The 25365-nt window shown below is 56.0% G+C and overlaps 2 protein-coding genes across 27 annotated transcripts in view; one reads left to right on the top strand and one right to left on the bottom strand.

Annotated features, from left to right (window-relative positions):
- MAP4 (microtubule associated protein 4) overlaps nucleotides 1–15556 on the top strand; it is a 193562-nt gene extending 178006 nt beyond the window's left edge. For 8 of the 20 annotated variants that reach the window (XM_060630916.3, XM_060630913.3, XM_060630905.3 and 5 more), the window contains 6 exons: nucleotides 1243–1356; nucleotides 3315–3407; nucleotides 9238–9319; nucleotides 10918–11030; nucleotides 12900–13089; nucleotides 13217–13367. In XM_060630916.3, coding sequence (XP_060486899.3) covers nucleotides 1243–1356; nucleotides 3315–3407; nucleotides 9238–9319; nucleotides 10918–11030; nucleotides 12900–13089; nucleotides 13217–13224 — 600 coding nt within the window. In that variant the 3' untranslated portion in view covers nucleotides 13225–13367. Of the gene's footprint in view, nucleotides 1–1242; nucleotides 1357–3314; nucleotides 3408–9237; nucleotides 9320–10917; nucleotides 11031–12899; nucleotides 13090–13216 lie in introns of all 20 variants that reach the window. The other 12 variants (XM_060630917.3, XM_060630914.3, XM_060630925.3 and 9 more) reach the window with 5 other exon arrangements.
- Nucleotides 15557–16096: 540 nt separating this feature from the next.
- Nucleotides 16097–25365, bottom strand: part of DHX30 (DExH-box helicase 30) — a 29877-nt gene continuing 20608 nt past the window's right edge. For all 7 annotated transcript variants that reach the window (XM_060630927.3, XM_060630929.3, XM_081794155.1 and 4 more), the window contains 16 exons: nucleotides 24150–24451; nucleotides 23548–23668; nucleotides 22669–22818; nucleotides 20569–20721; nucleotides 19429–20265; nucleotides 19062–19137; nucleotides 18871–18975; nucleotides 18437–18612; nucleotides 17984–18190; nucleotides 17810–17891; nucleotides 17540–17733; nucleotides 17250–17409; nucleotides 16963–17120; nucleotides 16752–16855; nucleotides 16532–16671; nucleotides 16097–16423 (listed from right to left, as the gene is read on the bottom strand). In XM_060630927.3, the coding sequence (XP_060486910.1) occupies nucleotides 16170–16423; nucleotides 16532–16671; nucleotides 16752–16855; nucleotides 16963–17120; nucleotides 17250–17409; nucleotides 17540–17733; nucleotides 17810–17891; nucleotides 17984–18190; nucleotides 18437–18612; nucleotides 18871–18975; nucleotides 19062–19137; nucleotides 19429–20265; nucleotides 20569–20721; nucleotides 22669–22818; nucleotides 23548–23668; nucleotides 24150–24451 (3219 nt within the window). In that variant the 3' untranslated portion in view covers nucleotides 16097–16169. The remainder of the gene's footprint in view (nucleotides 16424–16531; nucleotides 16672–16751; nucleotides 16856–16962; nucleotides 17121–17249; nucleotides 17410–17539; nucleotides 17734–17809; nucleotides 17892–17983; nucleotides 18191–18436; nucleotides 18613–18870; nucleotides 18976–19061; nucleotides 19138–19428; nucleotides 20266–20568; nucleotides 20722–22668; nucleotides 22819–23547; nucleotides 23669–24149; nucleotides 24452–25365) is intronic.

Raw genomic sequence — 25365 nt, 5'->3', positions numbered from 1 at the left:
CACGCCACACCCCTGGGCCCACCGAAGCAGAAGGGTTGTCATGATGTCGGATTCAATGTCACAGACTTGCAGCCTGGGCTCCACGTCCATCCGGCAGCAGACTGTCTCCTCCCATCTCTATCAGGGGGGCTTCTGGTGTGTATTTTGGGCTTTAGGCGTACATTTTGGTTTGGAGGCAAAAGGGTTCTTGTACTTAACAAAACAAACAGGGAAGCCCTGGCCTGTGAGACCTGCTGGCTGTGCTCCCCACCCCTGTGCTGTGAGCATCAGGACCTGACCCGCAGGAGGGGGAACCTGGGCTTGGGAGAGGCATGTCTGCCTGAAAGAAGATAGGGTGCCCCCTTGTGGCCGGGGTGACTGCCCGCTGCAGGGAAGAAGGGCTGTCAGAAGGGCTGTGGTGGGGAGTGCTGTTGAGGGCCAGGTGCTTCACTCTTAAGGATTTTCTGTTTACATCCACCGCAGAATTGTCAGCTGTTAGCAGGGATGGGACCTGGTGTAGCAAACGGTGGTGGCGAAAGTCCCAGTTTGGGTCCATGGAGCAGTAACCTCATTTCCTATGTGATTCTCTAGCACTTAAGACACCACACCTCCCATTCAGGGTAGGATCCTTAAATTGCTTCAACCCCAGAGCCTTTAAAACATTGAACAGGGCCCAGAATCCTGGTACTGTTGGAAGACACTGATGGCAAACTGGGATTAGTCTGGAATAAGGGCCTAAGAGTTGCTTTTGCTAAGAGGCTGTGGCTCTGGTGTACCCAGATGGTGTGACCATCCCCCCCCCCCCCCCTTCCTGTGCTCTTCTTACGCTTTCGTTGGGCAAAAATTGCAGGAGGTCTTGGTGAGGAGTTGAGTGACTTGGCCTGGTGAGTGGTGTGACACTTCCCGTCATCAATAGTGGCTCCTGTGACTACAGCAGCTTGCTTGGGGCGAGGACATTTGAGTGGGGGAGCATTGTGACTGGAAAACACACTCTCGGAAGAGAATCCCTAACTTAGCCCTCCTTCCCTCCTTCTCTCCGCGAATGGTGTCTCGATCTTGTCCTCGTGTCTCCAGACTATAGTCTGCAGCTCCTCCTTCTGGCTGGTTTGTCCCGGGAAACGGTTTGTTCCTAGGAGCAAGGGTGACCTGCTTCTGCGTGGTGGCCTGGCCTGGATTCGAGTCCCCTACAGCTTTCTTCCCTTCTTGGCATTTGGGCTCTTACCCTCTTGGTTTGAAATTTGCCCTCCCTTTATCTCCATCCAGGCCAAAATAGAGAAAAAAACAGAGGCAGCTGCTACAGCTCGAAAGCCTGAACCTAATGCAGTCACTAAAACAGCCGGTCCAATTGCGAGTGCGCAGAAACCACCTGCTGGGAAAGTGAGTTTTATTTAGACTTTTACCTCTTGAAGGTGAAAGATGATAAACTGTTTCTTCCAGCCTGAGTCACTTTCCCTTCTATCGCACTTTTTTCCTATCCTTAACCAGTTTCTACTTCGCCCCCGCATTCCCTCCTCTCTGTTTGATGACTCAGCCATCAGAAAAAAGTTTTGTATTAACCCTGACAGTTAACAGATTTGGGAGCCCATTACCCTTTGGGGAATATTTATTCAGCTGGACAAAATGGATCCAAAAATTTTCAGCCACTTCCTTCACACTGACCTTGATGTGAAACCCACCCATTTTGTGTGCAAACACACACACAGCACCCATGTTCTTCCTCAGTAAAACATGGGATTGGTTACTCTGCTGCGCCTGGAACCCTGGAGCCCTGGTGCTTGTAATTGAACTAGAAGGCCCCTTTCGTAACCTGCTGGGTATGGAGATAGCTTTATTTGCCCTGGTTCCCCATGTCACCTCCTCACTGAAAGTTTAGGTGCTCGTTCCCACTGGAAGCCCGCTCAGCCTAGGGATTGCATACCACCGGCAGGGCACAGGTAAACAGAAACTCTAGGTTCTTTCCTCTTACCTCCACACCCTGGAAGCAGGCCCCTCCTGCTTGCTGTGAGAACCTTCTTTTAGCTGTGGCAGGTAGGTCATCTGTCCATCCAGGGACTGCCAGAGAAGCCTTAACCTCCAGCCCTTAGGGACCAGGATGGACAGTCTCAGTGCAAGGAATTTGTACCCTCGGTGAGGCTTCTGGGTAACTCCTAGAGGCCCTGGAGGTCTCTGGTTCAGAGCAGGGTTTCACTGGGTAGTGGTTTGCTGACCAGTTATTCATCACTGACATTACAAAGAAGGCACGAATCAGTGAGGTATTTGGGCTGGAATCTCTCGGGGTGGATTTCTCTGTTCAGTGGAAAACTCTTCAGCTTGGGGCCTGCTTCATTTGTGAAGGGCTCTGAAGCAAAGGAAGGAAGGAAAAGCTGGCAACTGTTTCTTCTTGGGAAGGCTCAGAAAGAATTCTTTGTTCCAGCCCTTAGAGCCTGGGCCTTTGTGTGGCCGCATTCCAGGGAGAGCCATTCATAAACACGACAGTGTGCCTGTGCATCATTGCAGCCTTGCTTGGAGCCGGTTCTCTCTGCGCATGTAACTCACAGGGCACAGGACTGGGCATCTGGAGGATGGAAGAGGTGTTTTACTGTCGAGTTGAAAAAAAAGTCTAGACCAGAATCTCACTCTGGTCCTGTGCTTTCTCGAGCCCCCAGACGCAGGGGCTGCTACTTGTGGAGTGTGGAGCTGCTGAGGCTGTGGCCCGCGCGCTCCCCCTGGTGTCCGGATTCTGCATGGTGGCTCCAGCGGCCTCTGGCCCATCTGCATTTATAACTGAGCTATGCTGTCCCTTCCTTCCTGTAGCATCAGATCTGTGCCCTGTGAGCCAGCTGCCCAGCACTTCTCTGAGCAGCCGTTGCCTCCCCGAGTGGGTCTGTTTGCTGCAGTTCCCAGCCTCAGATTTAAGGGAAGTGCCGAGCTTTGGCGAAGACCAGTCCGGATAAGCAGGATCCTTGCAGAGAGCAGTCCCAGGACACTGTGTCTCAGCTCTCAGGGAGAGCAGGCGGGAGCGGGGCCATGCCTGAGTGGGCATCCGGGGCCTTCAGCTGGCTGGGCCTTGTGCACCACGGCCCAGCCCCAAGGAGCAGTGATGAGGACCGTGGAGCCCTTTTGTGACATGTGCTTCTGTGCTCGTGTTGTTCATTCATGTCTTCGCTCCCTGTCCTGCCACTTCAGATTCCTTCCCCTGTGCTTTTCCACAGCTGCTCTCCTGCAGGCGGGGGCGGAATTGTAATGGCACCCTGTGTCAGTCATTGTGATCACGTGTGGACTCACTGCCTGCCCTGTGTCGGTTCTAACCAGCCCTCTCCCTTTGTGTTGTTTTTTTCTGTTCTCTAACACTCCAGGTCCAGATAGTCTCCAAAAAAGTGAGCTACAGCCATATTCAGTCCAAGTGTGGTTCCAAGGACAATATTAAGCATGTCCCTGGAGGTGGTAATGTAAGTATGAGCTCTGGACAGCTGGTGTCTGAGCCGTAGCCCCGTGGGGCACCGGGGAGAGGGCCGCTTGCGCTCCCAGGACCACAGCAGCCTGGCTCGGGGCTTTCTTCCAGACACAGGCCAGCAAAGTGAGAGGAGGCTCAGTGCTCCTGTGTGTTAGGACCAGCTGTTTCTGGGGAACCCCTGACCAACACCCTGGTGATGCCCATTTGGCATCTTTTCTCATCTTCTCTTTCCCTTCTGCTCTCTTTCACCCACTTTCCCCTGTTCTGAGTCCTTCTTCCTCTTACTCCCTCAGCCCCTCCTTTTCTTTTTGTCCCCTTCCTCCTTCCGTCCAGACCACCTTTTATCACACTGCCCTTCTGTGCCAGCCCTACGCTGTGTGTTGGGGGCACAGTGACTCCAGCTAACAGGCCCTGGTCTAACGTTAGAGAACACCCTGTTCACCTTCCACGTGTCCTCGTGACAGTGCTCAGGCAGGCGGGACCCCAGCGTGCACCAGAGGTGTGTTATGGAGAGGCCACATGCAGCCTCTGCCTTCGTGGCTTCTCCCCTGCTTCTCTCCCCACCCCACAGTCAGGGAGCTCATCCTGCTCTGTCTCTCTAGGCTTCGTTCAGTTCCTTCTCCTTACTGTCTTGGACTGGACTGAGTTCTGCTCTGCTCACCCTTTTCATTTTCGGCCTTTGTCCCTCCTGTCCCCTCAGTGGCCATGCCATCCTGCCTGTGGCTTACAAACACTCCCCAGCCCGGTGGTCGTATTGTGAGGAATCAGCCTCAGGGCAGCCCTGTCTTGCCCCACACAAGGCCCCTTCTTGCACCTCCTTCCCAGTCACTTCCCACCAGTGGCTCTTCTAATGTGGGTAGAAAGCGCACTCTTGATGTGGAGGTGGGGCGTACTCAGCCGGCCTGGTAGCTGGCCAGACGTTAGCCAGCCTGGTGTGCGATGAGCTGAAGTGGGTGAAGTGTTTAAAGACAGTATCTAGTTAAGGTGATAAAGATCCAGCTTAGGAGGGCCCCAGGTAGGCACCAGCCTCAGCTTTTCCTTTCAGGCTTTTGACCTAGGTGAGAACAGGAGGTGAGCAGAGATTATGAAGGAACTGGTCATTGTGTGTGTGACACAGAAATACATTTGTGTATAGTGTGCAGTTGTATGTACAAGGTAGGAAAATAGACATGTATTTTTTTTTTCAAAGTTTGTTTTGAGAGAATGCAGGAGAGAGCACACATGCACAAGTGGGGGAGGGGCAGAAAGAGAGGGAGAAAGAGAATCCCAAGCAGGCTTCGCACTGTCTGCACCGAGCCCAACTCAGGGCTCGATCTCCCAAACCATGAGATCTCGACCTGAGCCCAAACCAAGAGTTGGACGCCTAACAGACTGAGCCCCTGGGCGCCCCAAAATAGACATCATTTATCTATCATTTACTGTGGTCTTGGCACATTGCCTACATGTGACTTCCAAGATTTTTTTTTAAGCATTGTATTGTAGGAGGCTTCCTTAAGCAGCCTCTCATTCGGAAACCTGCCTGTGAGCAGTGTTTCCAGGTGGGGAGATGAAGGTAGACGGCCTTGACTGAGGGGCCATACTTGCTTCCCTCAGCCCCTCCATAAAGCCACCACAGATAGACACGCAGCTGAGAAAGAGTGGGCCCGCTGGCACAGGTAGAACAGTGTCACACGTCACCCGCAGACCCCATCCCCTCCTGTATAGAAATTCTGAAGTTAGCACCCAGATGAGAGGCTGGAGCTGGGTCCCAGTTAGTGCTGCGCGGCGCCCCCGTGTACATACAAATGTCCCCTTTTTTGAGAGCCAGGAGGACATCAGGGCAGGGCACGTAGCAGATTTCCCCCCAGTTTAAAATTTTGTGACCGTTTTTCTTCCATTCCACCCCCGTGAGGGGGGATATGTGCGCGTCGTGGGTTCTGAGGCCTGGGGGCACTGCCATCTCAACAGCCCGTACTGTCCACAGCAGCCCGCGGGTCCTCACAGGCCAGTGGGGCAGATTGCGGAAACGGCTGCAGCGAGGTTGAGGTACCGTGCTTGCCGGGGTTGGTGTGTGGGAAGAGGACCACGGAGACAGGCATGGCTTCTGCTAGCTGCCGGGCTTTGCCGGGGAGAGGACCTTTGAGAAACACGTCATAGGCCAGAGAAGCAGCACGTGGCTCCCTAAAGCTTTGAGTGGAGGCGAGTGGCCAGGGGAGGGAAGGAGGGGAGGATTGTTTGGCAGTTACTATGGATTCTCTACATACCAGCCCAAGGAGGCAGAGTGACATCTCAGAGGTGGTGGGTTAAGTGAGGGGGACACAGTTCAGCTTTTTAAAATGTTTAATCATAGGCATTTTTCAAATACATGCAAAAGTAGAAAAGAATCCTACAATGTACCCAGCTTCATTTATTATCCTTGTGGCCGATCATTTGTTTGTTTTTAATTTTATTTATTTATTCTGAGTGATTTCTACACCCAACTCACAACCCTGAGATCAAGAGTCACAGGCTCCACTGACTGAGCCAGCCAGGCGCCCCTCCTGGTAGCCAATCTTATCTTCTGTGTGTTCCCACCCTGATTATTTTGAAGCCAGTCCTAGATACATCATTCATCTGTAAATATTCCATTCATAATTTTAAGATAACTCTTTAATGTACGTGTGTAAAACCCCTACTGACACTCAGGATACAAGTAGGGACCATAAATTGTGGTTGGTTGATGCGTCTCTTGTTTCTTATAACCTTAGGTTTCTTTTACTCTACAGGCACCCTTCAGTTTTTGTTTGTAGCAGCATTTTATAAATGAGTAAACTAAGTGGTTTGTCCTAGAATCTGGCTTCTGCTGATCATATCCCCGTGTTTTGATTTAATATACTCCTTTGTCCCTCCATATCTTTAAATTGATTCAGGTTTGATTTTTTTTTTCTCCCCCAGCTCTTTGCGAGACTTTTATAGGTAGTGGTGGTGTTTCTGTCAGGAGGCATATTGTGTTTCACTGTCTGGTCCCCCCACCCGCCCCCACTCTCTGATGGCCAGTACCTAGACCCACGCGTTGAGTAGGGGTATACTATGGTGAGGCTCGAGTTCTCCCATTCCTTCTTCGTTTATTGGCTGGGATACGTCCGCAAAGCAGAATTTCCCCTGATCAACTATTCTTTACCTGAGAACCAGGCAGGAGGTAGAGAAGCAGTGGCTTCGGTCGCAGAACAGTCTCAGGAAATGTGCAGGCCCCAGGCCTTGGAGGGTGACCCCTGGAACCCCTCCCAGGTGTCTCAAGGGTGGCACAAGATGAACCTGCCACCATTGCTGCAGGACACGTGTTGTCTTGGTCTCAGTAGCTGGCAGATGTTTGCTTGGGAAAAGTACTTCCCTGTTTCCCTGTTGGGAGAATTGTGGCCTTGTTGGAAATGTGAGGCAAAGTGGAGGCTGTTGTGTTGAGATGATAATTGTACTTTGTAAATGATTACTGAACGTGGAAGCAGTCAGTGTCCTGCTGAATCTGATGTCCCTCCGAAGGGTGGAGTGAAGAAGAGGTAGAGTGAAGCCAGAGCCTTTGAAGAAGGTGACCTTTGAAGGGTTTTGAAGGATGGGGAGGAGAATGCAGTGGGCTTGCTTGGCTAGGGAATAGTATGAGCAGAGTTCTGGAAACAGTGAGGATGGCTCAGGCAAGCTGATGATTATGGGAAGTTACTCTGTGCCAGGCCTTGGGCTGCGAATGGACGTAGAACGATGCAGTAGACATCACATGTATCCTCTTGCAATAGGGTGGAAACCGTATTTCCTGACACTGGAGAAAGGAAGACGGGGTCCTAGAAGGTAGCCATTGAACGGCACTGTGATGAAACCCCACCAGAAGGGCATGACACCTGCCGGCAGGGCCCCGTGGGCCACCGCATGAAGGACTTGATTGTGGCGGAAAGCCAGGCTCTTCCACAGAACCAAGGAGCGGCTGGGCCACTCACGGGAACTGTGGTGTTTTCATCCCAGAACCCAGTGCCCCTCTATAGATGACGTCCTTTCCTAATTTAAACACATGCCATCAGTCGTGGCAGCAAGATGTTTTTCCAGGGCTCCTGCGGGGCAGACCTAGATGAAAGTCCGTTGGCCACCTCAAAAGTAGGGGCAAGTGTAGAGGACACCCAGACAAGTCTCCAACCCCAACGGGATTCATTTGTATAAAAGGCCATTCCTCCTCTTGATTGCTCACCAAATGTGGACAGGATGGCAAATCTGTGAAAGGCCTCGTGGAGCCTGTAGTCGTGCACAGTCGCGGCAGATGTGGAGCTCCAGGCTACCGCGCTGGGCCCATCGTGCAAATGCTTAGTATCCTTAATAATGAGCAGAGCAGCCAAGACTGGGCCTCTTTCACGTGTAAATCAGCAGAATTTTGTTGGCGGCGGGGTTTCTTGTTTTCACTTTTATTTGCATTTATTTTATGCAGAATTTACTCCCGGGCCCGTAAGTTTTTGTTCCTTCGGTCTCTTCTGAGGTATCTTTTTTTTTTTTCTGTGCAACTTCCTCTTCTGGTTTGGGAATAATCTGCTCTTTTCCAGTAAGATGTAAGTCCTATGCCACATCTTGGGGGCTTTGTCCACCTGGATGTGCAGTGACCAGAGGATCTACATCTAAACCCCTAAGTTCAGCAGTACTCTCTGCATTTTTAAGCGTGTGCAGTAAAATTACACACTCTCTTTGGGCCACTGACGCTGTGTCCAGCCCTGCTGTTAGGCCTGGGCACACCACTGTCTCCACCATTGTAGCAACAGAATGGCACACGTTGCTTCTGCAAAGTGACATCATTCAGTTACTTTGTGGCATTTCAGATACATGCATTCTTGATGGCCTGGGCAGTGTTTCACATGTGTTCTTAAATTGAACACGAAGAGTTGAACCTCTTGTGTGATTTTGTAGGGTTTTCTGGGTCAAGTAAATAGCGAACTGTTTTCAGAAATCACCTTCAGCCACTCACGGGAAGAGCGTTGTTGTTGTTTTTAATGGGAATAGCCAGGGCTGGGAGGATATGGAGACAAACCACATAAGCTCTTGTCACATTCCTGGAAACCCGGCCTCATGCTTCAGGAACCTTAAAACAGTCCCAACCTTTGACCGGGTAACTGAAGTTCTGGGCATTTTGCTTGAGAGGTCATCAGAATTGCCATGACTTCTGTTCACAAAGATATTTATTGCTGCCAGAGTTTTAATGGTGAAAAATTAGAAAAAAAAAACAAAAACAAAAACAAAAAAACCTTAAATGTTCCCTATCTGGCGTAGGTTAGGTTTATATAAGATCTTACAGAATGGATTATTATGTGGCCCCTTCTTAACATTTCCCAGCTTTTATGGGGAAAATGCTTATAACATGAATTAAACAGGAATGCAAAATCATAGACACATACGTAGAAATCTGTGCTGTCAGCCATGAGGGGAAAATGCACTGAAACGAACTAAGAGGAAAACACCAAAACATCATTCCAGGTTATCTCTGGGCCAGGAGTTGATGGGTGAGATTTCAGGTGGAAGAAGAGGACATTTCAGGAGATGGGGGTCCAGAACAACTGGAGAAGAGCTGCCTGGCAGGTGCCCGGACAGGGTGGGAACATTGTGGAGCGTGTGGGAACGTTGGTTCAGTCTGGCAGGAGGTGAGTTCAGAAGCTGCAGGGGCGGCAGGATGGATGAAGCGTTCTTTTAAGCACTTGGGGAGGTGAGCCTGACCTTGAGCAGACTGAGGTAGGGCCTTACACAGGGAGAGAAGAAACTTGAACGTGGAGATTGTCAAGGGAACACAGGTTTGGCCCTGAAATACATCCTCTCTCTGAGGCAATAATAATTTGTGGTTTATTTCTCAGGTTCAGATTCAGAATAAGAAGGTGGACATCTCTAAGGTCTCCTCCAAGTGTGGGTCCAAGGCTAACATCAAGCACAAACCTGGTGAGTGCAGTCCCCTGCTTCCCCCAGGGTGCCTGGGCCTCACCTGGGCTGGGTCTCCCCGCTGTGCTTTTGTCATTCCATAAAGATTCCTGGAGGCCGGGCCCCCCACCCCCACCCCCACACCCCCTCCCCAGCCGGCGGAGGGGACAGTTCAGTGCAGTTCGGTGCCTGTCGGGAGGGGCGCCCCAGGCGCTAACCTCTTAGGCGCATCCGAGGAGGAGGGGGTGGTAAAGGCCGCTGTCCACACGGGCATCACCGCACCCCTATTAGCGCGCCGAGAGCCAGTGTCGGGGGTGCCGTTCGACTGCGGGCGGCAGATATTCCCAGGCAGTGACGCCCCAGCTGTGAGCTCCCGCAGGACAGAGTCGTTGGGTAGCGCTGCCCAGGCCGCGGGTGAGGGTCTTGCTGCTGGGGAGGTGTGACTTCCTCCTGGCGGTGTGCTCCCGCCTCCACTGTCCTCCCCTACAGCCGTGTGTCCTGGTTCTGGGTGACAGTAGACCAGGGCTAGGGCACTTCCCCTGCAGCGGCAGGCACGTGGCTGGCAGATCTGGCTCCTTGGAGGTCAGGCGCCAGGGGCCACTTAAGGTGAAGGCAAGGAACTCTCAGCAGAATGTGTTCTGTTTAAAAGGGTCAGAACAGTTTGGCCCTTAACTCACCTCATCTCCCCCCTTTTATCTGGAAAATCCACTCTTGCGCGATGCCACCTTCCCCGGTGCCGCTGACTGACCCGAGGCTGGGTGTTTCGGCGGTGGGGAGGGGTGGGCAGGAGTAGGACAGGCGGCCAACTTGGCACAAAGCCGGGTGCTCTGGTTTGTGACGCGGGCTGAGGAGACGGGCCTCCAGAGGGGTGGGCCTGGGAGAGCAGGGCAGCCCCACACCCTGTGGCCACACTGTGGCTGTGAGCCCTGAACCTCGCCCTTGTGCACTGGCCGCCCGAGCGCGCTGGGCCCTGGGGCTGGTCCAGTCCGTGCCTGTCCTTTCTCAGCTCGGTGCCGGGACTACTCCCACCTCTCCTCCTTTTCCTCCACGACAGAGAAGCCTCTTTCCATTTGCCTTCTTTTCACTACAGTGTGGCTCATGCAGCAGCACAGACAGACCCCGCCGCCACCCTACCTCTGGCCATCGCCAGCCTGGCGGTGACTTTGGGCAAGTCACTCCTCTTGTCCAGCATCCGCTCTGGCGGCTGTAAAACAAGGGTCCTGACCCTGCCGGACAGGGCGTTCCTGCACTGCACGGAAGCGGGGCGCCCTGCCCCACCCAGTCAGGGGGTCGTGACGTTGGCTAGAGAACCCGAAGCAGACACCATCTCGGCGCCTTTAGAGGCTTGGCTGGAGGCTGTGCTGCAGGCCTGCGGTGGTGCTGAGGGTGCCTTTCTTCTCTGTGGAGGTGTTGCCGCTGGCCGGATGCAGACTGTCAGCCCAACTTTGAGAAGACTAGCCCTGTTTGACAAACATGTCCACTGTCCTTTCCTCCTCCTCTGTGCTCAGAGCCACGTTCCCCATTTCTGTATTGGGCACATAGCCAGTCCTCGGCCCAGCTAGGATTCCTGGTCCCACTGCCTGGCTTTGCCTATGTGACCGGTTGTATTTTGGTACCAGGTGGAGGAGATGTCAAGATTGAAAGTCAAAAGTTGAACTTCAAGGAGAAGGCCCAGGCGAAGGTGGGATCCCTCGATAATGTGGGCCACCTGCCTGCAGGAGGTGCCGTGAAGGTAGTGAGTGGGTCACCAGGGGGACATGGCTTGGGCCGGGTGGGAGGGGTTATGCAGCCGGAGTCTGGGTCCCAGGTACTGGGCGCCTGTCACCGCCCCTCAGTATCTTCAGAAGTCTTGTGTCACCCACACCATTGTGTTTTCCCAGTGTCCTTCATCAGTCCTGAGTGAGGCAGGAGAGGTAAAGAGGCTGCAACCCAGCTGCCTCTCATCTGTCCAGCTGGAGACAGAACCTCTCCTAACAGCCATGGCCCTCCTTACTTTTTGAGCCCATCTCAGCCATTTCCAAGGGGACTATGGGCTGGGGCACAGACTCCCACAAAGCACGGTTCTCCCCAGCTACCTCATGAGGGGGTCCAGGCTCCATGCCGGGCTCCATTCTGGGCCTGCTGGGAGCAGGATGCCACATTTGCAACTCCTGGTGACACCTGCCTCTAGAGGGACTGCCATGGCCAGGGCTCAGGTGGGCAGGATTTCCCATCCTCTGGACTGGCTGGGCCTCTCCTCCCTTCCCACCCTGTCTCCTTCCCTCCCCCCCTCCTTCCACGGCACTGTGAGACCTTTGTGTGCCAAGATGTTGTCTGTCCTTCGTTCTGTGTTGGGCGGTTGGGGGGGACACAGAGGGCGGCACCTTGCAGGCTTCTGTGCATGACCACAGCTGCAGCTGCTCAGGGGAAGGTGAGCCAGGGAGAGGGACACAAGAGCAGCAGCTGGGGCCTTCGCTTCTGCATCTGATGCCTAGCCCAGCCTCTGTCCCCTCTTCCCTCCTTCCCTCGGTGCTCCGGTTCAAGGCCTGACTGGCTTCTGTGAATGTGTGGGGTCCTGGCTCTGTCACAGGCTCCCAGTTCACGCCTCCATACCTTTGAGGAGCCACTCCCCAGTCTGTCCTCCGGGGGCCCTAACTCGGATGTAGTCGCTAGTCCAAAGCCACATGGCAAGTACATGTAGACCAGGGTTTACACCTGCACCTTTCTGACCCCACGTCTTATGTTCTTTTTTTTATTCACATCATCTCCCTTAATTATTTCTGGAATTGTCTTTCTGATACAGAGGCCCGTCTCCTTCACTGTTCTGATTAGAAACCACTGTAGAGTCTTCCATTGCCACCTTTTGGGTGTTCTGGGGCACGGGTGGCCTCCCACTGGCCTCCCCTCTTCTGTCCACCCCATCCTCCTCCCGCAAAGCCCTGCAGGCCCCGAAGTCTCCCTGGACCCCTTCCTCCCTCCTCTGTGTCCCCAGGCTCCAGAAGGGTGCCCCGCACAGAAGAGGTCTCGGTGTCTGGGGAGGGGTAGATGAGCAGGCAGGGCTCATGAGTTCCCAAGAGAGCCCCTTTAGCACCCGCTCTCTGGTGGGTGTGGTCTGGGACTCATCGGTCCGGTCCGAGGTGGTGAGCTGCACCCCTTGGGAACTGACTCCCAGCTCCCAGAGCTCCTTAACTGGCCTGCAGCACCCCTGCTTCCCGACCGATTCCAGACCCGCTGTCTAGAGATCGTTCCCAGGGTTTTTGCCAGTGATCAGATGTCACGGCTGTTTGGTGTCGGCCTTGCTGAGAAGCCCGCACCTCTCCCCTCAGACCGCATGAAACCGTGCACTCCACAGAGGAGCCCCCCAGGGTGTGTCACTAGCCAGGCTGCACGCTGGGCCCGAGGCTGTGTTCTTGCCCTACACTGGCCGCCCAAGCCAGGGGTCCTCTCACAGGCAGAGTAGGGGTGGGGAGTACGTGGTCTAGAGTCTCCAGATGACTGTGCCTAAATCCAGTGGCCGGGGAGGGGTGGGGGGCAGGGAGGGGCTGTGTGTAAAACCCACCATCACCCATCCCACCTCCTCCCCGACTGACCCTACACTGTCTCCCCCACTGTTTCATTGTAGACTGAGGGCGGTGGCAGCGAGGCCCCTCCGTGTCCGGGCCCCCCCGCTGGGGAGGAGCTGGCCAGCCCTGAGGCAGCGCCCGAAGCTGGCGCCCCCACTTCAGCCAGTGGCCTCAGTGGCCACCCCACCCTGGCAGGGGGTGGTGACCAAAGGGAGGCCCAGACCTTGGACAGCCAGATCCAGGAGACAAGTAAGTGGCTGGGCTTGGCCTGAGGGCCAGCCGGGGGCCCTGCCACTGTTTGCAAATTGAAACTCCTTTTTTTTTTTTTGACTAGAGTATGGACTAAATTTTAACCAAGCAACCTTTTATTTTCCAGGCATCTAATGATGACATTCTGGTCTCGTCTTCCGTCCCCTGTGTTCCTCCTCTTGTGTCCCTTGTTCCCCCCTCCCTTCCCTCCTCCCGTGTCACTGCAGATTGAGACCTACAGGCTGACGTTCCGGGCAAACGCCAGGGCCCGCACCGACCATGGGGCTGACATTGTCTCCCGCCCCCCCCACTTCCCTGGCGGCCCCGGCTCAGGCACCCGGGCCCTTGGCTCCCTCACCCGGGCTGCTCTATAGACCCCACACGGCTTGGGTGCTGGGCAGTCCTCTGGGTCCCCGCCCCATCCCCCTGCCTTGCTTGCCCATGGCAGTAAGCCCGCCCCCAGACCTCCTCCAGTCCCTGCCCTGGGCCCAGCTCCTTGCTTCCTTCCTGTCCCATCATTGCTCACTGCTCCGTAGACGAGGTTGGAAGGTGAATGGGGTGGGGAGGCCAACTTGGGATCTTGTGGGATCTAGGAGGGAGGGATCCAGATTCCAACCTCGTCTTTGGGTTTTTCGGACCAAACCCAAGAGAAACTGACATACCCGCCCTCCTCGCCGGGTCCACCTGGAGGGAAGAGTGGAAGTGGATGGCCACGTGGTGGCAGGATGCTGCCTACATCCCCTGGAGCCCACTAAGCCACCGCCTCTCTCCTTGACCCCACAGTGGTGCCCACCACGCAGGTGGGGCCAGGTGCCTCTTGCTGCCCTGCCCCAAGTTAGTTAGGGGTTGGTTCTGCCTGTCCCCGCTGCTTCCTGTACCTGCCTAGCTGCTGCCACACTTCCCTTTCTCTTGTTTTATCCTTTTTTTTTTTTTTTTTTTTTTTTTAATAACCTAAAAACTGGTAGAGGAGTTTTGCAGGTTGAAGCCATGTCTAAATGAAAGTTCTCAGTAGGTGTTAAAGGAAATGGGGAGGGGACATCCTTAAGCCTCCAGCCGGGAGGTCAGGCATCGGGGGCTGCCTTGGCCTGGGCAGCTTGGGGCCCCAGAGTGTGTGGGCAGGGTGGGTGAGATGCAGGGGCTGTGGCCTGGTGAGCATAGGGCACACTAGGGGCTGGTCAGAGCGTGGACTGGTTGTTCTGGTATTTTGTGTGTATGCTGCTTTTCTTTTCTAACCAAGAGGCTGGTTTTGGTATCTCTGTCTCATTCCCTGGGATCTAGTGGGAGATATAAGCTCGAGGCCGGAGAAATAGGGAAGGGCTGTGGAGGTCAAAATTCTCCAGGCTTGCAGGCCTAGGACACTAGAGCCCTCAGTGACTGGGGTGCCCCAGATGTCCAGAACTCATGTGGATGATGAGGAATCAGGTATGGAAATTTAAAAATAAAAGCATGAGACAGGCCACCTCCCTTCCCTTACAGCCTGAGTGGAGAGTGGGGAGAGGCAAGGCCAGCCTGTGGAGGGGTGTCCCAGCCAGGGCCGGTCTTGGGATGGCTGCAATGATGAGAAATCCCGGGAATTGTATTGACACGGAAGATTCTTATTGCACTTGTTTTTTTTTTTTTTTTTTTTTGTATTAAAGTTTGCATGGTTTCTAATAAAGGATTAAAATGTAACAGTTTGTAGTGAAATGGCTGGGGAGTCTCCCAGGGCTTCTCCTCCGGAAGAGCATTTTCTGCAGTGCAGACTTGCCCCGAGGAGGTGGCCACAGACTCGGCCCCTCATCTTCCCTGCCGCTGCTCCCGGTGACCCTTGGAGCTGAGAAGGTAGGGGCTCTTGACTTAGGTTCAGATTTGATCTCCGTGTAGAGGGAGGGCATCTGGGCCAGCAGGTTCTCCCACTTCTGAGGTAGCATTTTCCTTGGGGAGGTTTGACGCCACATCCCCAGCTCCCCAAGCACATACTGTGGGGGGGCCTGTGGAGAAAGTGTTCCCCGAGCCAAAGACTGAAGAATGCTTTGTGCCAAGGACATTGGGGCACCCGTGTTTTGTCAGCAGGAGGAAGCGGCAGAATGAAGCAGTAGACAGTGCAGGGCCCGAAGGTACCTGTGCCCTCTTTGTGTTAGTTCCAGGCCCACACGGATGCTGAGGTTGACAACTGGCTCTGGGTCCACAGGTAGGGGTAGGAGAGGTGACCCTAGTAGAGAGCTCTCTAGGTGGGCTGGAGTGGTCGTTCTTCTGAGGGGTGGTCTTGTCCCAGCTCCCTTGAAGTGTCCCCCAAGCCAGAGAAGCTGAGAAGGCTGCCCTGACAGCTGGGGACCAGAGGCCCCTGTGAGCTGTTACTACCTGCAGCCGTTTGGGGGTGTGACATTTCTGTACTTCCGGTTTGCTTATGGCTCAGCTATTGCCTGTGTCAATCTGTGATTCCGTTGTACCGATTTCAAGAGTAAATAAAGCTCGTGATGTCCCACCACACAGGCCCTGTATCTTCTGTGTGTCCTCGTTGGTCTCCGCTAGCCCGTCGCCTCGTATCGGGAGACTGATGTGTGCACTGTGCAGTCTTGACGACCGTAGCCTCTCATCTGTGAATTTGTGGATGCAACCAAGGGGAAGTCCCAGCTTGTGGCAGGGCTGCCACACAACCCGAGGGTTAAGGTTCAGGTGCCCTTAGCTGCCTGAGGAACTTCTCTCCCAATTCTGCTTGGGGCTGGGAGGTGGCAGCCAGATTCCACGAGGACACGCGCTGTGCACGTACCACTGGCCCGGAGAGGGAGACGTGAGTGAGTGCATGCTCAACACCTGCTGTCCCAACCCGCAAAGGCAGGGATGGTGCAAACAGGCTGCCTGCCACGTGGGCGCGGAAGCAGCTGTAGGACCAGGCAGGCCCCTGGGACGCAGGTCCCACACCAGCTAAGCCCCTCCCTCCCGTGACCTCAGCCTCGCAATAAGCGGGAGTTTGGGAAGCGGGGGATGCTGGGGCCCTGAGAGAGGAGCCCCCAGCGGAGAGCAATGCTCACAAGGGATAAATAGAACTTTATTTTAAATAAACATTTGCACTCTGTACACAGCCCCAGCAGACACGGGGCTCAGTCATCGGCTGTCTTGCGCACGTCAAAGCTGCCACAGGGCCCACGCAACAGCTCCGCCAGCAGGGCGAGCAGCTGCCCGTGCTCCTGCTGCACGCCGGGCGGGAGTGCGGCCAGCTCACTGCGCAGGCTCCGCTCCACCATGCGGCCCAGGGCCCGGCGCAGCTCCCTCAGCAGCCGCACGGTGCGGGAATCCCCCTCCAGCCTCAGCAGGTCACTGTCACTCAGGGAGATGGTGGCCCGGCGCCCATCATCTGGGGGAGGGAGGAGGCGGCAGAGGGCTAGGGTGAGGCCAGGCCCTGGTGGATACAGACCGGCCCGAGCCGCAACGGGGGTGGGGGTGGGGGTGTGCCGGCACCCACCACGTATGTGGACGTCCCCGTCTGTCAGCAGCAGCACAGCCAGCGGGTGCACCTGGGAGGAGTCCCGGACGAAGACGCTGCCATTGGACTTGACGGCCATGAAGTACGTCAGCCATCGGCTCCGGAGCCGCGTGGCCTCCCTGAGGAACACAGGGCTGGGTGAGGCTGCCCTCCTAGGGAGCACGCCCACTGCTCCTCCCCTGCCCTGCCTGCCTCCCACCTGTTGATGGTCGACTTATGCAGCAAGATGTTGCCTGATTTGGTCCTGTATGTGACGCTGTTGGGCTTGAACTTGCCCTGCCGGGTCACCTTGCCCTGCCTCACCTGCAAGGATGAAAGTAAAGACAGACGGGCTGAGCAAGAAGCCGCTTGCTCAGCCGCGGATGAATCCGCGGAGGCCGAGGCCCCCCGGGCCCGCCCCGAGGCAGCACCTGGATGAGGTTGGGGTAGAGGCCGGCCATCAGTACGCCCTTCACCAGCTCCTCCTCCTCACTGTACTCGTTGCACTGGGCAGAAGCCAGGGTGCAGTCCGAGGGCTTTCCCACCAGGAAAGCCTCATAAATGTTCTCTGAGAACTGCTTGATGAGTCCTGGGGAGTTGGGGGCGGGTGAGCCTGCGGCCCCCGAAGCCACAAGGCTGGGGGACGACACGCTCCGTGGTGCCTCAGCCAGGGGGGTGTGGGCCGGGAGGGGCTGGAGACGGGGTGAAGCCCACTGACCGTGGATGAAGCGCAGGCTGGGTGCGTACAGCAGGTTCTCCTCCAGGTAGTTCTCCCGGGAGCTGCGGTCCTGCCAGCGCAGCACCTCCTCCCAGCCGGCCACGGCCCGCACGAAGGCCAGGTGGTCGCTGCCACTGTCGTGGCTCAACAGCGCCTTCACCTGGGAGGCAGTGGGAGGGCGCGCCGGGGTCACGGGGGGAGGGCTGGCGGTGGCCGCCTCGGGACAGAAGGTGGGGGTGGGCCGAGAGGAGGAGCAAAGGGCCACGGGACGGGACGGGGCTGGGTCTGACCTTGTCCACCTCCGCCCGGTTCTGCAGGCTACTGCTGAAGGGGTCCCGGGTGAGGCAGGAAACGACCACCAGCAGCGGGTGCAGGCAGCGGAAGATGGCAGCCAGCACTATGGCCTTGGCCAGCCGAGGGTCGGTGGAGATATGGGCCAGGCGCTGCCCCAGGGTGGTCAGGTACTCCCGCTGGTCCAGCACTCCTGCAACAGTTCGGCATCAGGATCGCCCGTGAGAGCCATGCCGTGACCCCCGCCGGGCTGGCCCCGCCACACTCACCGATCTCCTGGAGCAAGATCACGGCCTCGTCCACTGCCTTAATGTTCGGACTGTCCACAGCCTTGGAAAGGAACTCCACTGCCTGCAGCAAGAACCGGACGGAGCCTGCCATGAGCCAGAGTCCCGCCCACGCCTGACCACGTCCAGCCCATGCCCAACCCGCCTCCGGCGCACCGTCTTCTCGGGCATGTGGATTTTGGCTTGTAGCACCAGGTTCTCAAGGGGCGTGCGCAGAATCTCCGGCACTTGGAAAGGGACCATTTTCTCCAGCCGGCTCCGTGGGAATAGGTGGTAGGCAAAGCCTGACTGGCAGCGGCCTGCCCGGCCCCGGCGCTGGATCACATTGGCTCGTGACACCCACACAGTCTCCAGGCAGGACACCTGGGGGAGGGGGTGGGTGAGCGGCGACACAGATGCCAATGCGCCTTCCTCAGTGCTCCCCCACGTCTGGCCTTCACCTCACTTAACCCCTCAATGGCCCCCCCCACAACAGGGACACCGAGAGCCCATGAGTGTGGCTTCCTTCAGACACACAGGGCAGCTCCAAGGCCCATCTGGGCTGGGGGCCACCTTGGAACTTGTCGTTCTTCCCCCAGGGGCTGGCTAGGCCCAGGAGATGGGTGCCACCTTGGTCTTCAGGTCATAGCGTTCCTCCTTGTGCAGACCGCTGTCCACCACGTGCACAATGTCATTGACTGTAATTGAGGTCTCCGCGATATTGGTGGCCAAGACGATCTTGCGCACCCCAACTGGCGGCTGCTGAAATATGGCCTTCTGGTCCATCATGGGGATGTTGGAGTGCACTGGTGGGCAGCAAGAACACGCTGGTTATGGGCACTGCTCCTGCTCCCTGTGATGAGGGCACAGGGCAAGGATTTTGACCCCATTTTGATGAAACTGAGGCCCAGATCAAGAATACGCCCAGTAAAAGTAGAAAAACCAACAAAATTAGGGCAGCCTGGTCAGAAACCCAGGCCCCTCGAGTCCCAGTTGGGTCAGTCCCCAGGACAGAGGGCAAGACTGGTGTGTGAGGGCAGAAGGCCTCACATGCATGCTCTCACCTGGCAGGATCAGGTACTTGCTCTCGTGCATGCCCAGGGCCTCCTGGAGGCGTTGCTGCACTCCTTTGATCTCCTGCCACCCAGGCAGGAAGCAGAGGATCCCACCTGTAAAGGGGCCCTGCAGGCATGAGCTGTCACTCTCCGGCAAGTGGAGGTCAGGGTGGGGCCGGGGCAGAGGGGAAAGCACCCACCTGGTTCCCCTCGGGCATCAATGTGCAGAACCAGGTCCGTCACGAGGTCCAAGTCAAGTGCACATTCATCCTCAGACTAGGTTGGGGGAAGACAGGCCACAGTCACAGCCCCAGGGAAGGACACAGTCACTCTGTGACTCAGTGAGGCCCAGGCACTCAACCTGTCACCTCCAACCCTCACCACACCCTTGCCCAGAAGCCCCCCTCCTGCCGCCCCCGCCCCCCCCCCCCCCCCCATCATTTCATTTCTACCAAGGAAACAAGCTCGGGAGCATTAACTCACCCTAGGCCACCAAGCCACAGGGACAGGGAGGAGGGGAATCCAGAGGGAAGGCCGGGGAGGGCTGGGGCAGGCACGTCCCCTCACCTCGTGGTGCCGGTGCCGGTGCGGGTACTGGTGCTTGCCCAGCTTGGCCAGAATGTCCTCCAGGTAGTGCTCCTTGACGGGGTACATGAAGCCTGGCACCTTGATGACAGGGCAGCCACCAAAGTAGCGGGAGAAGCGCTCGTTATCGCCCGTGGCGCTCATGAGCACCAGCCGCAGGGCCGGGTTGAGCCGCTGCAGGCCCTTGAGCAAAATAAGCAGGAAGTCTGTATTCACGTCCCGCTCATGGACCTCGTCCACGATGACATGGCTCACGCCCTCCAGGCTGGGGTTGCTCTGCAGCTTCCGCAGCAGGATGCCCACGGTGCAGAAGAGCAAGGCCCCGCCTCGGGCCGGGGGCTTGCTTTCCAACCGCACCTGGAAGCCCACGTTCCGGCGCAGAGAGGGGCCCAGTTCGTGGCTGACCCGCTGTGCCACCGACACAGCGGAGATGCGGCGCGGCTGGGTGATGATCACATTGCAGCGGGCACCGCGGCCCTCGGTCACATAGCGCTCTAGCAGCAGCTGGGGGATGCGTGTGGTCTTTCCACAGCCCGTGTCCCCAGAGATGACCACCACCGGGTGCTGCTCAATGGCATTGAGGATTGTGTCCCGATGCGGGTCCACAGGGAGCTGGGGGGCCTCCTGCCAGACTGGCCCTCGCCGCCGCCACAGCTCCAGCAAGTTCTGGCTCAGACGGACCTCCTCTGCTTCTGACAGGGGCACGTAGGGCTTGCCTGTGATAGGGTCACTCAGGGGCCCCGAGTCCTTGCCCAAGGGCAAGACGTCATCACTCTGCAGCCGGAGTTCTGGGGTGATCCATGAACTATCCACAGGGTACTGCAGGATGGGAGAAGCAAGCAAAATGGTGAGACAGATACCGTCTTCCTCATTCACTCACAAGCCCTGCCACACAATTCACCTGGGCCAGACGCCACGGCCCAGCCCGCTGGCCGGCAAACTCAGTACACGACTGCCCAAGGACTCTCATGGGCAGGACTGGGCTACTCAGGGCATGGGTGCTCCCACACTCCAACCTCCTCAGGGAAAACGGGGAGTCACTCCTGCCGGTTGCAGGTAGAGACTCAGTGCAGGGAAGACTGAGGTGGGGGTGGGTTGCAGAAGTGGTTCTGGTTCTCTTACATGGTTCAGGAAGGTTTCTATCTTGCGGAGGATGGGCTCAGGCACCTGGATGGTACATGGCCGGCGCTGGGTCTCACCCAGCTCACGCAAGGAGGCCAGGTTATACATGGCGTGGGTGAGCGGCTCGTTGTTGCGGTCCACCAGGCCCAGGCTCTGCAGGGGGGGGAGGGGGGACACTACAGGTTGATCTACACCCCTGCCTCTCCAGAACGGGCCCAGACAGGCTCAGAAGCTTGAGAGAAATTGTGCAGAGCAACCTCTTTCCTAAGAGATTTTGCTTTTAAGTGGATGTTGTGCAGAAAAGAGGAATTCCAGGAAAATGTAACTCTTAACCCCTGCCCCAAAACTAGTAAAAATCAATTCAAGAAAAGTAAGACTGGACCTGCTTGAGAGGAATACCCCTCAGAAAGTTCTCCTTGAGCAGCCAGGGGCCCCACAACAGCCCAATCTCACCTCTATGAATTCCCAACATGGACACCTCAGCCAGGCAGGCCAGGCCCTTAATGACCCCATCACGACCTCACGAGCACCCTCTGTGTTCACTGCCTCCAAAGCACACCCCGCCCCCCCCCCGCGACCTTTCCGTTCCAGCTGCCGCGCCACCCCATCTCCACAATACCCTTTCTATCCGTGACCCCTTTACATGAATGTACATAGAATTTCTTGGAAATGTCTACTCATACAACTCAATGAACACTGCATCTTATTTCCCTACATGTCCAAAGCCACCTCATCAGACATAAAACAAGGCATCCCAACACTTCAGACAAGTGTGCAAAACCAGTCTTTTTCCCTAGTCTCATGTTCCTGTCACCTGTAACACCAGGATTCTACTCGCCCTCTGAAGCTCAGATCAAATACTCCCTCCTTCAAGCCTGCCCCCACAGGGCCTGATCTCTTTCCTCTGGCTTCCCGGCAGGTCTCAAAAACAAGGATCTAGTCCCTGGACCCACTCGGCCACCTCACTCCAGGAAAGGCCTGAGAGTTTACCTGTGGCCTCTGACAAGCGGCCAGCAGCGGGAGCACCGCTGCCAACCGGGAGCCAGCTCCTTTCCGAGACAGGGCTGTCCCATGCCGAGAGCCTCCTGATCCTCAGTTACCTGTGTCTGTCAAGTTAAAATTCAGACCTCTGAAAAGTTCTACCGATTAGCCCCAGTTTGGTCTCCTGAGCCACAGGCATCTGTATCTCTCCCTCTCCTATTCTCTGGGCTCTCATTCAGAAACGGGGTTCCCAGAGCCGAACACACACCAACGGTATATCTGACCAGAGCAAAGCAGGCCCTCCTTGCTCTCTTCCTCTGCAAACTAAACCTGTACTGGGGTACCTGGTGGCTCAGTTGGTTAAGCGTCCAAATGCAGCTCAGGTCATGATCTCGCGGTTCGGTAGTTCAAGCCCCACATCGGGCTCTGTGCTGACAGCTCAGAGCCTGGAGCCTGCTTCGGATTCTGTGTCTCCCGCTCTCTCTGCCCCTCCCCCACTCATGCTCTGTCTCTCTCAAAAATAAACATTTTTTAAAAATTAAAAAAAACAAAAACACCTAAACCTGTACTGATGTGGGTTCAGATCCCCCACTTCTCCAGCAGGCACGGTAGCGATGGCTCCTACTGCTGGGCACAGCTGGCCTCCGAGGCCTCTCCAAGGGAACTGCCCACTGGAGGCCCCACTGTGCACACCTTGGGGTTAAATGAATCTCCAATCTCCATCCCACATAAACATCTTATTACTCGTTTCGCCCACAAAGCCCAGATAACTAAGATCTCTCTAGACGCCAAGACTGCCGCTTGGCACAGCACCATTCCTCCTGCTTTTTGCTGTTCACAGCAACAGGCACGTCCCCTCCCGGGTTCACCCGGCTTTGGGCAACAACACCAAAAAGGCTGAGCTCGCAGGCAAAGCACCTTCTGAGAGAGTGAGGGATTCCTAGAAACAGCAGTCGTGTGGTCAGAGAAGCAAGGCTTGGACACCAGATGCTATTGTGCTCAGGCTTTCAAAGGCCTAGTGTGGTGGGTTTCATTTCCTGGAGACTTGGGCCAATTTGCCAAGGGTAGGGGAGCTCTAAGATCTCCCATGCCTCACACCACGGACCCGCCTGGACTCACCTTCAGTTTCTTGCAGGCCAGGGCTGCTGCCTTATTCTCAGCCTCCGCTTTGCGGCGCCCTTTGGCGACAAAGGTCATGGGACAGGGCCAAAGCAGAGTGAGGGTAGACAGCTTGGTCTTGGTGCCCACGGTATGAAACTGCATGAGGTTCTACGCGGAAGGCGAGAGAGATGATTATGGAAAGACAGAGAATGCATCCTCAGAATGCCAAGGAACCCAGTCATGGAATTAACCCCCATCTTAGCAGGTGCCAAACATCAGCCACGCGAGATGGGCCAATGTACAGGCAGAAGGAAGCCCCTCTAGGGCTGCAGATCCCTAGGCCTGGGCTGGCTTCTCTGGCCATCCTGTGGTTTCAGAGAAGAAGACAGCCTCTGGACAATGCCGCCACCCACCCTCCTAGCCTAGTGTGCTCTCAGCACCTTTGAAGACAACAGGGATGGTGGCAGCTGTGGGGTGAGCAGTCGGCATGAGCCAGAACCAGGCACATCCTGGGGGTGCGTGAAGGCCTTACCCCTGGAGAGAAGCTGTGCTTACTGAAGCCCTGAGCCCGGACACAGAGATGAAATTCATGCCTCGGCAAGACAGCGCCACACACCCCCCACTCCTCCCAGCCACCCTGGACCAAGCTTGGGTCTCCGGCTCCCGCGGCACCAGCCCACCCGGAGCTCCTACACCGATGTCTATTCCGTCCTGACTGCTTCACACTCCTCACAGGCCAAGAACCCCAGACCCCTGACTGGCCTAGGTACGGGCTGAAGGTACAGGTATCCTCCACCATCACACATACCTGTAGCTTCCCTCCGACCTGGCCCCGGGGAAAAGCACACACAACCAAGCCAGCTCCCCACCCCACACATTCCAGGATACCCAACTCACCTTAGCTGTGGAGGACGATGTTGCTATCTGAATCACTTTGGCCAGAAGGTTCTTGGGAAGTGGAAACTGGGTCAGAGCCCTAATAGCACTGTCGTCGTCTGTCATTTCAAAGGAACCCCCCCTGGGAGGACCAAAAGTTTAGGTGAAAAAGCTCTATCTCTTCCCAGGCCAATTTCCCCTCAGGCTCTGAGGCCCACGGGGGCAGGACACTGCAGTGGGAGGCATGGAAAAGATGGCAGGCCAGGCATCTTCGCTCAGCATGTGATCCTCTCAGAAACACAGCATGACTGACGCCCCCTCAGTTTCCCCAAACGGATAATTGGGGACAGGGGGCAGGGGCCCAGGGGCAGAGTAGTGGCTGGGACTTGGAGGGACCCAAGTGTGAGCTGGACGGAGGGTCCACGCTGCCGTTTTGCACGAGCCCAGCCACGCCGTACAAGACCGCTTTCCCCAGGAACGGCAGATGTACCAATGAACAATGGGACTCACAGGCTGAGGTGTAGCGGGGGCCCTCCCATCTCCGAGAAGGCTCCCAGGGAACATCTCCCATCCCCGCGTCAAGGCGCAGCCAGCTTCCCTGCATCCCCCACGTCCAGCTCTACCTCGAGTCCCTGAGTGGGGTGTGGGAGTCCTGCTGGGCCATGGACAGGAAGTCGGTGACATCAATGGTCCCCTCTTCTAGCTCTTCCTCCTCATCCTCCTCTTCCTCCCGGCCCAAGGAGCGGGACAGGCCCCCAGGTCCCCCTGGCCGGATGCTCTCGGGATTCAGCTGCCGCCAGGAAGTAGGTGGCATGGTGGGTTCTGGGCGCCACCAGCTGTCAGCCGGAGAGCCAAAGCGATCGGCTAGCACACGATATTTGGCTGCATCAAACAGCTCGTTTCGGGGACCCAGCAGGCCCCAGCCCTGGGGGGTGGGGGCAAAAGGCATGTCGTGAGGGTCCATTCTCACACCTCAGTCCGCCCAGAACCTGCTCCCTTACACTAAAAGTCCCCTATGCAGGAGCCAAGCCCCTTTGTACCTGTCTGCCTGCTTCAGCCCCAGGTCCAAGACTAGACATCAAGAGGGCCCTTAACATGTCCAGCACTGAGGGTGCCTGGGTGGCTCAGTCGGTTTAGCGTCTGACTTTTGGTTTCAGCTCAGGTCATGATCTCATAGTTCATGTGTTTGAGCCCCCACGCCGGGCTCTGTGCCAACAGTGCAGAACCTGCTTGAAATTCTCTCTCTCCCTCTCTGACTATCCTCCACTTGTTCTCTCAAAATAAATAAATACACTTTAAAAAAAAAAAAAAAAAAAGCCTAGCTCCGAAGGGGTGCCTGAGTGGCTTAGCTGATTCAGCATCCAATGACTTGATTTTGGCTCAGGTCAAATCAAAATCTCATGGTTTGGGAGTCCGAGCCTTGAGTCAAACTCTATGCTATCAGAGCCGAGCCTGTTTGGGATTCTGTCTCTCCCTCTCTCTGCACCCCCCTCCCCTTAAGATAAACAAACAAGTCTAGCTCTGACACATGAAAAAGACAAAGTAAGCTCTTACACCTATTAAACAAAAAACTGAAGGGAGAAAAAACCCCCAGGGAATGGGGAAGCAGATGCATTCACAAAGTGATCCAAAAAGCTTCAGTGAATATAGCAGTTAGGGAAAATGGAGCCCACACCACAAAGCAGATCTATCCCTGACATAAGAATCCTACGCTAAGAATGTATTCTAGAAATAACCTGGGATGCTTATAAAGCCATTCATGCAAAATCCATTGTTTTGAAATATAGCTTTATTCTTTTCTAGACAGAGTACCAAATAAAACATGCTGACTCTCTAGCA

The sequence above is a fragment of the Panthera onca genome, chromosome A2 (assembly GCF_046562875.1).
Source record: "Panthera onca isolate mPanOnc1 chromosome A2, mPanOnc1 haplotype 2, whole genome shotgun sequence".
In the NCBI taxonomy this organism is placed as follows: Eukaryota; Metazoa; Chordata; class Mammalia; order Carnivora; family Felidae; genus Panthera; species Panthera onca.
This window is presented reverse-complemented; position numbering and strand designations above follow the sequence as displayed.